At 43.5% G+C, this 13,477-nt stretch overlaps 1 protein-coding gene across 1 annotated transcript in view; it reads right to left on the bottom strand.

The window, feature by feature from the left end:
- The window catches only part of VPS13B (vacuolar protein sorting 13 homolog B), an 869,608-nt gene that overhangs the window by 706,246 nt on the left and 149,885 nt on the right, over window positions 1-13,477 (bottom strand). The window contains exons 12-13 of the mRNA XM_019545488.1: window positions 7,403-7,594; window positions 6,676-6,842 (exon numbers count right to left, since the gene is read on the bottom strand). Coding sequence (XP_019401033.1) covers window positions 6,676-6,842; window positions 7,403-7,594 — 359 coding nt within the window. The remainder of the gene's footprint in view (window positions 1-6,675; window positions 6,843-7,402; window positions 7,595-13,477) is intronic.

Below are 13,477 nucleotides of genomic sequence, written 5' to 3'. Positions count from 1 at the left end.
TCACTGATGAAGATATTGAACAGTGCGGACCTGAGGACCGAGCCCTGCGGAACCCCACTGCCCACATCCCTCCAGATCAAAAATGACCCATCCACCACCACTCTCTGGGTGCAGCCCTCCAGCCAGTTGGCGACCCATTTGACTGTGTAGGTGTCAACACCACAGTCCCCCAGTTTTTTTAATGAGAACAAGGTGAGAGACAGTGTCGAAGGCCTTCTGAAAGTCCAGAAAGATTATGTCCACTGCTACCCCTGCATCTAAGGATTTGGTGACCTGGTCGTAGAAGGCCACCAGGTTGGTCTGATAGGACCTGCCTCTAATAAAAACTCGTGTTGGTTGCCCCTAAGCATAATCTCCCCTGCTGGCCCCTCATGGACATTTGCCAGAATAATTCCCTCAAAAAGCCTACCCAGGATCGAGGTAAGACTAACTGACCTATAGTTTCCCGGGTCCTCCTTCCTCCCTTGTCTTCCTCCCAAAGACAACGTACCCTCATGTCCTTTGACCTCCATGATCTTAAAATTAATAAAAATACCCTGCCTAGACAAAAAGAAGGAATCAAGGATGTCAACATCTCAGTGGCTACAGTTATACCATAAATAAAACCTGAAAATTAAACCTTTACCAATGCTTTTCTCTTTTCCCTTGCATATAAGCAAGAGGCTGGCTTAACCAGCAAGAACATCTCTTTCTGTGATACTGCTAATGGCTTGTACTAAATTATTTCTAATCTGTGTCTGCTAGAAGTTTGCTAGGTTTTGGAGAGGCTAGTAGGACCATGTTCCATGCTTGTAAGTTCCCAATTGCTAGGCTGAAAGCTTGGGCAGTCTAATTCTCCAATATTATATATAATTTTATTAAAAAGTGTTTTATTAAAAATGTTAAGGTTAAATACTGACATGCTGACAAGTTACAAATACCAAAAGGTAAGGTCACACATGCCATTTCTGCTGGAGTTAGGCACGTGGTGGATTTGTTGAAGTGTACAAGAGGACTATTAAGTGCTTCAGGGTTAGTTGGAGTCTTGATAACAATGCACAGTCATCTTTTAAGGTTGGCCAAAGCCCTTATATTACAAACAGTCCATGTACTTACTCTATTGGAGTAAAACTGTTTCCTACACACACCTCTCCACACTTCTGCACAACAGAAGCAAGGTACAAGGCAGACAAATGGCTGTGATGATTCCACATTCCCAGCTGGTACATGGTAAACAGGATGAAAAGGTTTGCTGGCCCAGCTAGAACAACCCCCATACTCAAAAGTTCTAGAATTAAACTGCGTTGTAAATCGAGACAGAATGCCCTCATTTACTCGAAAATAGATGCAGGAGCAGAGAAGCAAGAAATCATGTCCTGTTTTCTCACAAGCCACCCTCCCTGCTGTGCCCCAGCAAAAGCTGAAGATAGGGAAGAACCTGACTTCTTAATTTTTTCCCATTTATCCTCATATGAAATCTCTCCTGTGCCTTTTAATCATTTTATTTTGATGTATTTGGACACTCTGAGACACAGGATCACCAACACTGAGCACATTATTCACACTACGAGTTTACCGTAATTTATACCACATCATGATATTTTCATTATACATGCTGACTTAAGGTGGGGGAGGGACGAGGGGGTCTACGAAGTTATTTCAAGCTGGGCATCATTTGTGATGGCTCATGTAACAGGGGGCCTTCTCACGGCTGATTAGAAGTTGGCCTGCCCGCCTGTTTCTAGGCAAACCGCCCACCTCTCTCCTGCCACGCCTTGCTGTTTAATAATTGGTGTCTTAATTAGGCGGGAGACTGCCCTTTGGAAGCCCTGTTCTCCTGGACCTATGTATGCAGCTCCAACCACCCCTGTACTGCATCCCAAGCCTCACAGATGACACACATGAATGATGTTCCCTCGCACCACAACTGGTGCTCCTGGGTCTCACAGGGACTCTCACTCCCTCCTTACAGAAGCATGCCATTGTGCTCTCCCTTTCTGTAAATTCTGACCTGCACTCAGCTTCCTCTCAACAGAGGACTTGCTGGGGTCAGGACTCACCCCTAGTTTCCTGGCTGAGCCCCACTATTCAGCCTCAAACCCAACTATGGCCTCAGGTGTCTGAAAACATACCTTGGCCTAATCCCCACACATGGGGTTCCTACTATGCCCACCCTAGGGCCTCTACATTATGCCCCACCCTGGGGTCTTTTCATCATCTTCATACTCAACTACTCACAGGGCTGGCCCTTGTGCTACCCTTCAGACTTACTCCCCATTTGGCCCTACTCAACGTGCTCCTGGAACTGCCCTTCATGCCCACTCCCTGTTTGGCCCTACTCAGCCCCCTTCATGCACACACCTTAAGGCCTACTCCTGTTCAACCCTGATCTGTGTGGGGCCACCTACATCCCTGCCTTCTCTGGGCCTTCACAACTATCCCTGACCAGGGGCGTCCGGGGTCTTCCTCCCCTGCGGGCTCAGCTGCCTGCAGCTGTGCCTGGCCCCACTCCTCTCCTGGGGACTTCCATCCCTTAGGGCTCAGGTGGCCATAGCCATGCCTGGCCCTCATACCCACCGAATTGTGGGGGCTAGAGGTTAAGATACCCTGACCCACCTTTCACCAGGGTAGTAACTGGCCTGGCATTTCCTGGGGCTCCCACGCCACCAGAAGCCCCACCAGGCCACCCATCCCCAGCTGGGTGCAGTTTTAGGTCATGCCCAGGACCAAGAGCCTCCTAGCCATCCTCAGTGTTCCTGCTGCAGCTCCGCCAGGCAATGTTTCTGCCTGGGCTGGCAGCAGCAAATTGCATCCTTTATATACCTGGTTCTCATAATGGCTGCCACAATCAGGCACCTGCTAGCTGCCTGAATCTGCCCTTAAAGTGACAGGCACTCAAAGGTGCACTGCCACACTCAGTAATAGATTTACTACAGAAGACAAATGGTAAATACCAAATAAACAGGTCACAAAAGCATCAAGAAAATAAAGTTTACTAAATATACCCAGCATCGGTGTTGATCTAGTAAAGGATCACCTTGAAGGGCTGGGCACCTTCAAGTCAGCTGGTCCTGACAGATTACACGCTAGAGTACTCAAGTAGCTGGCAGGTGTCATAGCTCAACCATTGGCAAAAATATTCAAAAACTCATGGCGGTCAGGTGAAGTACCTGAAGACTGAAAGAAGGCCAATGTGGTACCCATCTTCAAGAAAGGGTAAAAAGCAGACCCTGGGAATTACAGGCCAATCAGCTTGACCTCAATCCCTGGTAAGAGTCCCCAGTAAGATTCTGGAGAAAATTATCAAGGAGACCCTTCTGGGTAAGCTGGTTGAGGGCAACATCCTGAGGGATAGCCAGCATGGGTTTGTTGCAGATAGATCTTGCCTGACCAATCTCATCTCCTTCTATGACCAGGTGACATATCACACAGACAAGGGAGAAGAGATTGACATCATATATCTGGACTTCAAGAAAGCCTTTGATCAGGTATCCCATGACCTCCTCATGGAAAAATTGGCCAACTGTGGCCTCTGCTATACCACAGTCAGCTACACCACAGTCTGATGGCTGGGAAATTGGCTCTGAAGTCAGACCCAGAGTGTAGTGGTCGATGGTAGCAAATCATTATGGCACTGTGTGATCAGTGGTGCCCCCCAAGGCTCTGTCCTTGGACTGTTTCTCTTTAACTTCTTTATCAATGATGTGGAAGTTGGTATCAGAAGTGCACTGGCTAAGTTCCCCGATGACACTAGCATCCACAACTGAGGACAGGCTAATGATCCAGGCTGACTTCGATAAACTTAGTAAGCAAGCGGATACAACCCTGATGACATTCAATACCGATAAATGTAAGGCACTCCACCACAGGGAAAAAAACCCCGCAACATCCTTATAGGCCTGGCAGTGCTATGCTTGCTAGCACCATGACTGAAAGAGACTTGGGGGTCATGACTGACCACAACATGAGCCACCAATGCGATGTTGCAGCTGGTAAAGCAAACAAAATTCTGGCTTGAATCTCAGGATGTTATCTTCCCACTGTACTTGGCCTTGGTGAGGCAGCAGCTGGAGTACTGCAGCCAATTTGGGGCTCCACAATTCAAGAAGGATGTCAAGAAGCTTGAGAAAGTCCAGAGGAGAGCCACGCACATGGTCAGAAGGCAGGAGAATAGGACTTATGAAGAGAGGCTGAGAGCCATGGGACTCTTCAGCCTGGAAAAGTGCAGGCTCAGGGGGCACCTATAAGTATGTACAGGTTTTGCATCAGGATCTGGGAGAACGCCTTTTCCCCCAAGCGCCCCAATGAAAAACAAGGACCAATGGTCATAAACTCTTCCAAGACCAATTTAGGCTGGACATAAGAAAAAATTTCTTTACTGTCTGAGCCCTCAAGACCTGGAATAGACTCCCTTGAGAAGTGACACAGGCATCTACTCTGGACTCATTCAAGAAACGTTTGGATGATTATCTTGCTGGGATCCTTTGACCTTACCTGACTTCCTGCCCTGCGGCAGGGGGCTGGACTTGATGATCTTCGAGGTCCCTTCCAGCCCTAACGTCCATGAAATCTATGAAATAACTAGTAGCAGCATTCAACTAATAGCAAATCGCTATCCAACTGTCTTTAAATCAGAAAAGATGCAGGTACATCCTGTAAGAAATGTCCTCCTCCAGCTACCTCAGCTCTAACACAAGAATTTAGGCTGCCAGCAGTCATTCAAAAAAACCCTCCAAAACAAAAAAAGTGCTTTACTAGAAGAAGCAGCATGTTACTTCAATCTAGCTCTGCAGTGTCTGCAAATATCAGTGGGGCTTTTTGGCACTCTTAGCTAAAACTGATTCACAATTGGTCATTAGATACAAGTGCCAAAAAGCCCCACTAATGCACCTGATCTTTACAGATGTTGGGTGAGCTGGGTTGTTTTTTTTACACCTGCAAGCACCCTTAAATGATAAGCCACTGCTGTTTATAACACTGACATCCAGCTTCAGAGATTAACTGGTTATAAAGAATCCATGATAGTCTAATATAAAGGTATTACCTGCTTGAACCTGAAATAGCTATGTAAGTGACTAAGCCAGAAGTAAGCCATTAGTTCAACTAAACCACCCAATTGAAAGTACAAATGCACAAGGGGGGAGTATGCGTGTGTGGAATGTTTTTCTGAGATTTTTTAACACAATTTTTCATTTGCCTCGATCTATAAAGACAGGCTGTACTATGAGCTTAAGCATAAAGATCCCAGAAGATTAAAAGAATTAGAAATTTAAAAACTTCTTCAATTACTTAGAAAAATCCTTCCCTCTGATTTTTATATTTTTGAGAGCAAACAGAGGCACGGTACAATCAGAGAAATGAACTACTCAGTGTCCTCATACCCTAGTGCTGCGATAGAGATGCTGCCAGGAAGGAGATAGTGGGGGCAAGCAGGGGCTGTGGGTCAGGAGTTAAAGCCAGTAGTGGGGTGGTGGGCTGGGAGCGAGGGGCAAAGGCAGAGCATCTCAGTGCTGCTCAGCATCCCACATCCTCGTAAGCAAAAGGGGGCAGGGGCAGGTTTTTATATTGCTGGGGTCAGCACAAGTGCTGGTTTATCTCTAGCTCCTCCTGGCAAAAGATCTGGGAAGAGTTGGGCAGGGTCATTTTGCCCCAAGAGGAACAATTTGCCCCTCACCTAAGTGTTGTTCAGGCACGTGTAATGAGGAACTAATCTCTGACACAAATTTGTGCTGTTGCTATTTGAACTACTGCAAGTGCATATCTCTGTCTGCATGTGTGGAAGCACCATGAGAGTCTAAAGAAAATAAAAAAACATAAAAACCTACTATCCCTACAATTTCACTGTTGAAGAACTGTTCAACAATTCCAGATAAAGGACCTGTGGGATGATATGAAGATGACAGACCTGCTGATATTGATGACAGACCTGCTTAGGCTACCATGAAGTGCCTTTTGTAAAGGTATACTATAGGTAAAACTATAACAAAGAGCTATTTTTGTAAAATGTTTGTTGTTTTAAAAATCCCTTTGGTAAAAGCTTCCTTTGTGCTGTTAAAACAATATTTTGGTTCAAAAGAGGCTAACTAGCTACCACATGCACAACTGGTTAAAGACTCCTGAATGGAAAAAAAAGTAACAAGCTCAGTCATACCTGCTGAGTAAGCATGGACAATACATGCAGAATTGTAGCCCAGGGCCTGATCTTAAGACTAGAAGGAACTGCAAGATTCCTTCTTAGGAGACAGAAATGCAGAAGGCCTGACACCTGAAGCAACTGTAGTCAGACAGCCAAATTGTATGTTACACTTAAGACATGTAAACTGCACTTAAAGTGTGAGCAACCATGCCTTTAAACAGTAGAAAACATGCTAAGCACACTGTTATTGCAGCAAAATTACAACTTTTTGCGTATGGAGTATCTCCATATTGTATTAAGTTCAGCTACTGTTGGACTGCATCATGGAAATCATGCAAACAATGCAAGGTCTTTACTCAGCCATGACATCAGTCAGGGACCCTTTTGTTATACCACAACCGGGGGGGGGGGCTAGGCAAATGACACAAGGAGAGATATGTAGCTAGTCCTGTAATCATAAAAAATGAGTGCTTGAACTTTCAACCTTAATATACTTTAATTTTTTTGCATTAAACACTGAATAAACATGTATAAAAACTTAATAGTAAATATCATCATACCTTTTGACCCATGATTATAGGCAGCAAGTGGTCCAGTAAATTGAATTCAGCCATTGGGACTGTAATGGTGCATTTAAGTATAGTAAAGCTTGTGAGTCGAGTGGGAATGTATTCCTCCAACGATGCTAGTTCTGAGTCTGGCATAGTTCGATTTCCATCTACAATATCTAAAATAGGTCATGATTATATAAACAAATTAAGCATAAGACTAAAAGTAGCAAAATATTTTCTACAATAACTATTCAAATATTTTTTGTTGTTTAGTAGGTGTGAATAGTATTTTGTTTTTAGTTTTAGTTTTCTTCTCTATGTCTAGGAGTGTTAATGCTTCTATTTTAGGCTCTACCTAAAACCAAATATAATCATAATTATTTTTATCACTATGAAACGTACATTTGCAAAATGAAAGATCTCTGTCCCTCTATGACTTACATAGGGGGTTAGTCTTATTAGCTGACCATAATTACTTCCAAATCATTTTTTTTTGTTCATTTAAACTCTAATTTCTTAACTCATAAACCTATACTAGTGGCTTCCTTTCTCCTTGGAGACTCGAGGAATTCACTCTTAGCAGGGGGGCTTAAAATGCAACACCACAGCTAGGGATGCCAGGGGATATACCGAGGCCCTTGTGGTAACCTTCAAGCAGGATTTTCTCCTCTGCTGTCAGAAGTGCTGAATCTGGTCTATAGTCTGTAATAAAGAAGAATTAAGTTAGGCAGTATACCTGATTTAGCCTTGCTATATGGCTCATATTCATGTTCCAAAGCACAAACTATCATTTTCATAATCCGATGCACTGCACTGCTATCCAAACGAAGATTAAGTGGACCCACAATGAGGGTTTTTGTAGACATTTCCTGTACATTTCCAAAATCTTCACTTTTTGCTGAAGAAAGGTCTTGCTGATTCCCAGAAACTGAAGAAGAGATTTTTTTTGTAAGTATCATGAAGAATATAAAACAACTGGACATACCAAATTATTACATTTCTCAATTATTTTTTGTTTTAGATCCAGTGATCATAAACCTATAGTGAGAAAAAATACAGTGGAAATATTAAAATGTAAATGTATATTTTTAAAATATTTGATCATTTTAAATATTGAGCACCTGAAAGAGATCCTGTGTTGCATGTCTTACCTGAAGGAAGGGAGCATTAACATAATTTTAAAGTACCTTTGTGTCCTCCCAGTTTGGGGTGCTCTGGACACCCAAACAGCCCCAAATGTAATTTACACAAAAGCCTGATCCCAGTTGTTTAGGAAAGTCATGTTGTTCAGAACATCTGTAGTGCACTGTACCACAAACCTAACCATATCATACTCCTATCACAATTTGCCTTACAGAAGGATACTCTAAGACAATATGTGCCTATCTTCCTTCATTTCTAAACCAAGAGAATTTTCCTTAAGACAGATCTAGGGCCTGAGCAGAAGAGAAATTCTTCTGAGTTCTTGTGGTAAAGATAGATAAACTCTTCTGAAATGGATAAAAAAACCTCTTCTGTTTATCTACTGATGAGATACAGGATTGGTAGTGAGAATAAACCAGGGGAGGGCAAAATATGGCCCGCAAGTCACAGCTGACCCTTCTATCTGGCCCACAGGGCCCCTAAAAAATTAAAAAAATTAATATTCATCTGCCCCTGACTTCCTGTCAAAGATGACAGGAGCCAACAGCAGCAGGACCCAGGAGAAGACGGCGATAGGACCCAGTGTCAGCAGCAAGGCCCCGACCCAATCCCAGCCACAGCTAGAAGCTTCTGCCTTAGCAGAAGCTTCTAGCCTGGGACCCTGGGGCTGTTCCCTGCCTCCCTCCACTGGAGAGGGAAACTCGGGTAAAAACAGGTTGAGGGAGGGGAGGCGAGGATTGCAGGTGCAGCAGGAGCCAGCTGGATCCATCTGGCACCATGCAGTCCCCAGCTGGCAACCACATGGTGCCAACTGGGCCAAGCTGGCTCTTGCCGTGCTGCGTGATCCTGGCCCTGCAGCCGGAACTGCATGGTGCTGTAGCTACAGGTGGGAAGCAGTGGACTTGGGGAGGGGGGCTGGGGGAGTGGTGGCAGCAGGCGGGTTAGGAAGAAAAACAGCCAGGAAAAGGCAGTGATGGCAGGCATGGAGGAGGGCGGGGGGAGGCAGGAAGTGGCAGCAGGCAGGAGTGCAGGGCCCCAGGGGTCAGGGCCAGCAGCAGCAGGAGCCAGCTGGGAGTTATGGGGCCAGGATAGCTCCTGCTGCATTCTGTGGTTCCGGTGTTGCAGCTGGGAACAGCATGCTGCCAGGAGGTGCCCAGCTGGGCAGGCTGGCTCCATACCACACCACTTGGTTCCTGGCTACAATGCCAAAGACTACAGAACACAGCAGGATCTAGCCCAGCCCTGTGTTTCCCAGCTGGCTCCTGATGTCCCTCTACTATGGCATGCAGCTCCCACATTGGGGGAAGCCCTGCACTGGAGCTGGCTGCCTTACTCACCCCTTGCCACACCAGTCCCTGGACTCCATTGGGAATGGAGGGAGCCCCACCCCCTGCTTCACTGCAGAGTCCAGCAAAGGACTTCCCCGTGCAAGTCTGGGAAGTGCAGGCACGCAGCACAGAGGCCCAATGGTAGAGGTGGGTAGGCAGGATGCACTCCTCACCCCCATGCAGTGCTGGCTGGAGCTATGCCCTGCCAGTGCCTACACAAGGCATGAGCACCCTGAGCCCCCCACCTGTTGCTGTTGCCAGCAGCAGGGAGTTCTCATCATGTGAGGGAGTGGAAGGGGGGTCCCGTACCCCACAAACTTCACATACCCACACCCTGCCCCAGAAGCCAAACCAAGATATGCATATACTCCCCCATACCCTATGCCACACCCACACACACAAAACCTCCCCACACATACACACAGCCCTGTACAATATAAAAGAGTAAGACTATTTTTGAGTTATTATGCAATCCCTTCTATATACAGTACATAAACACAAATCATGACACATTCTTTGTAATAAAATTAAAATATGTTTTAGTAGGTATTTGACTTGTACTGTATAATTTGGGGGGGGGGTTCTGGTTCTTAGATGGCAAACCCCCCCCCAAAGGAGTATTTCTAGGGGCGAGGGGAGAGACTTCTGGTGACAAAGGTCAGCGGTTAAGAGACAGGACTTCGGGTCCCAATACGGCAACCAGGGGTTGGGACAACTCTCAAGGGGTAGGGTTACCCATGCAGCCCTCGATGGCTTACCAAAACTCATTAAGCAGCCCTCAAGACAAAAATAACTGCCTGCCCCTGGAATAAACACTCCCTCACCAATGTGTCTCAGCCCAGTTTTAAAAGAATCAGCCCAGTTGTTCATAGAGATGTACCAATACATCAGCCTGATATTGGGTTGGTACCTATATAAAGAAAATTGGCTGTATTGGACATTGGTCCAATGGGGCTGATAAATGCCCCTGAGCGCACTCAGCCAAAGCGTAGCACTCAGGCAGTGAGGAGCACAGCCTGCCAGCATGGAAAACTGCCTCCAACTGATAAGTCCATTGTGGTGCAAGGCGAGGGGGAAGGGAAGGGATGTGGTGGGGAGCAGATCAACAGTGAGGGAGGGGACTCTTCACCTTGCTCTGATGATGCTCTAGAGGGCTAACTGGTAAAGGCTGTTTTTCCTAAGTCTGTATTTGTTCTGCTGAGCTGGCTGACCCTAACAACATTAGTTTTTGCCAAGGATATCATCACAGATTTTTCCATGCATAGTGCTTTAGTCCTACCTTCTTATTCGTTAGTGAAAAAACAGAAAGCATTTATTCTGAAGAGCCATCACCTAGAAATGGAGAAATGTGGTCTTACCCATGTCATTACTAACACTTCTAGTCACTACTGAAGTTGGTGTAATGTGTGTAGGTCCTTGACGGAAGATTCTAAGAAATCCTCATTTCTTTATTCAAGTAAAAAATAAATAAATAAATAAAAGCTGACGTGGTGGTTGGATCTCTGCTGTACAACTGGTAAGGCTCTGACCATCCTGTTCCTTAGTCAACATAATAATTGAAAAACTATAACTTTAGTCCATGATTTTTGATAACTTTGCATTTTGGAGATATTTTGTAAAGTTTTAAACCTTTCCGAGCAAGCACTGATACAATCTTGATATATCCAGACCTACATATTTTGGTAAATTGACAACTTGGGATGAGTTGCTCAGAATGAACAGCAGGAAACAGATGTGCTGTAGATTAGTGATCCATTTACCTTTTCAAGAAGCTATAGAAGCTGCTAACACTTTTTTGGTTAGTTAAGGCACTGTGGTTAACCCCTTCTCCCTACCCCAGGGCATGGGGGCCTCCACAAAAGGAGGGGAAATTTCAACTTTATCTCAGTTAAAAAAAAAAAAAAAGTGCGTTTCCCCCTTGTTGTAACCTAGCCCTCCAAGTTACCCCTCATATTTGCTTCTGGTTCTAACCAAACTCAATCTATGTTCCAAAAGGACACCAAGTTTCTCTATAGTCTGAACTGGCTGTGAATGGACTGTGCCTACAGAGCCAGCCAAAAGTGACAAGGCTTTTTAGTTTGGTTTGGGGTTTTTTAGGTCATTTCTGGGGGGAAAAGGGGGATAGAATGATATTTGCTTCAAAACTGCTCAGAAACCATACTTTTTTCAGGTAAATAAGCTTTCAAAAAAAGGGAAAATCTTGAAGGCCATGAAAACTCTCTGACAAAAATTAGTTTGGAACCTTTTCATAATCCCTTTTATTAAAAGGGAAATCTACAGTCTACTGTCTGGACAGGCTTCGAGTCAAAGAACACAGAAGCATTCTTCCACAAGGCTCTGTTTCCGACAAGGCAAAGATCTGCTAAATTTCCAGTTGTTAGATGAAGACTGACAAGGAGCGGGTAGAAACCATAACCTCATATAAGACATCTCATGTTACTAGGACAAGGCCTTTAAATATACTAGCCAGTCAATTTCAACATGTGCAAAAATGTAGCTTGTTTCAACAACTTTGATCATTATTACTTATAAGAACACAATTTCTACAATTTATACAAGTTATACAAATTCCATTTTCAAAAAACAGTTGAGTATAAATTAGGTACAAAAGGGGTACCATGTGTATAAACTCAACTAATTATATGGACAAGTGTCCAAAGACTGCAATTACAATTTATACAATGTTTAAGTATAAACACTAGACTGGTTAAGGCCTCATTGAAACGTAGCTCTGTTTTAAAAGCCCATCTCCTAATTTGCAAACGGCCATTGATAAACTATTACTACATAAGTACCAGAAATTTATGGGATGGTACTACAGAAGACCTATCTATAATATGCAACATGTATCATTTCAAAATTACATTCTATGTGGTCTGTAGGTCATGAATTCACTTGGTCATTAGTGAAATTGATATAGCATTCTTTCAGACAAATGACTGTTAAATTCTGTATTCAAATCCACAACACAGAATAATGAGGTAAAGAGGGTATAAGGTGCAGATTTTAAAATTAAAGTACTATGCATGCTTTGTTTTTCAACCTCACTATCTTGTTTTTACTAAAAATACTAAAAGTGATTAGTGCACTTACATGAATGACAGATGAACCTTCTAAGGTTAATACTATCCAGGAGGCACTTGTGGTTTAATCAGTAATCGTATTCTCCAGGAGGGGTTAAAGGGGCAACAAAGGTGACGAACCAAAATTGCTTTGACAGATAAAAATCTTACAATCACAGTTGCTAGTTGTTTTAATTTAGTTTTCTTCCAGTATATAAAGAGTAAATATTACAATAGCAAAATGACAAACTGTAAAAAAGTGGAAGATAGTGGTTAAAAAATGGTAACTGGATGCTTTGAACTAAATTAGTACGATCTATATTTTTTTTAAATGCTAAAGCCTTTTTTTTAAAACACTGGTACATAGTTGAGCATTTTATTTTTAATACAAATTTATATTTTGAGATGACCTGGTATAGAAGAAAAGTTAAACAAGAAAACACAATAATTATCAGGGGATGTGAATCAGAAAAAACAATCTCTTACAAAGGAAATTACTGTTATGGGTTGGATTTAATCTTTTTGAAATTGGGAAGAATCACAGCCTTCTTTCATTCAGAATAAATGATAAAAAAGCATCAATTCCTTTAAATAACCAGATAGCTGAAACAACAAGAGTACCACTCAAAACACAAAGCTTAAGTAGCAGCTGAACTGCATGACCCAAGGGGTTTACATGATGACTGATGTACCAAACAGAGCGAGGGGGGCACTGACTGGTTTATCTAAGTGTCACATTTACCTAGATGTCTGTGAAAGAAACAGAAAGAAAAAAACCTAAGAAGCTGAGAAAGAGAGAGCAGTAAAGAAGCTCTCTCTTTCTCACAGAACCACAGAGAAGTAGGGCTGGAAGGGACCTCCAGAGGTCATCTAGTCCAAGCCCCTGCCTAAAGCAACATCAGTACTATGGCCCAAAGAAACAGCTTTTAGGCCAAGCACTAGCTGAAAGAAGCTTGGGGTTCCGAGTGATGAAACTATTTTCTGTTGTTCCATTCCTCAGGTGTTCATTAAAACAAAACCTTATATATTATTTGAAAAAATGGGTTTTCAAACAGATGCAAATCTGTCATTTTCTCCACCTGGATAAAAGAGAAAACAGGTTTCAAACTTGACTAACTAGGGTCAAAAAGGAACAATACTTTTTCACTTGTCTTAACTCAGTGTTTCTCAGGCCCCATCCAGACTTTTTCATGGCTCTCACCACACCCCCTTTGGGAATCACTGTCTTAACTATTTGCCTGACTACTATAAACATGTAATTAGTGTTGCAGCTATACA

This window comes from Crocodylus porosus, unplaced genomic scaffold (genome assembly GCF_001723895.1).
Source record: "Crocodylus porosus isolate Cpor-Errol unplaced genomic scaffold, CroPor_comp1, whole genome shotgun sequence".
Lineage (NCBI taxonomy): Eukaryota > Metazoa > Chordata > Crocodylia > Crocodylidae > Crocodylus > Crocodylus porosus.
This window is presented reverse-complemented; position numbering and strand designations above follow the sequence as displayed.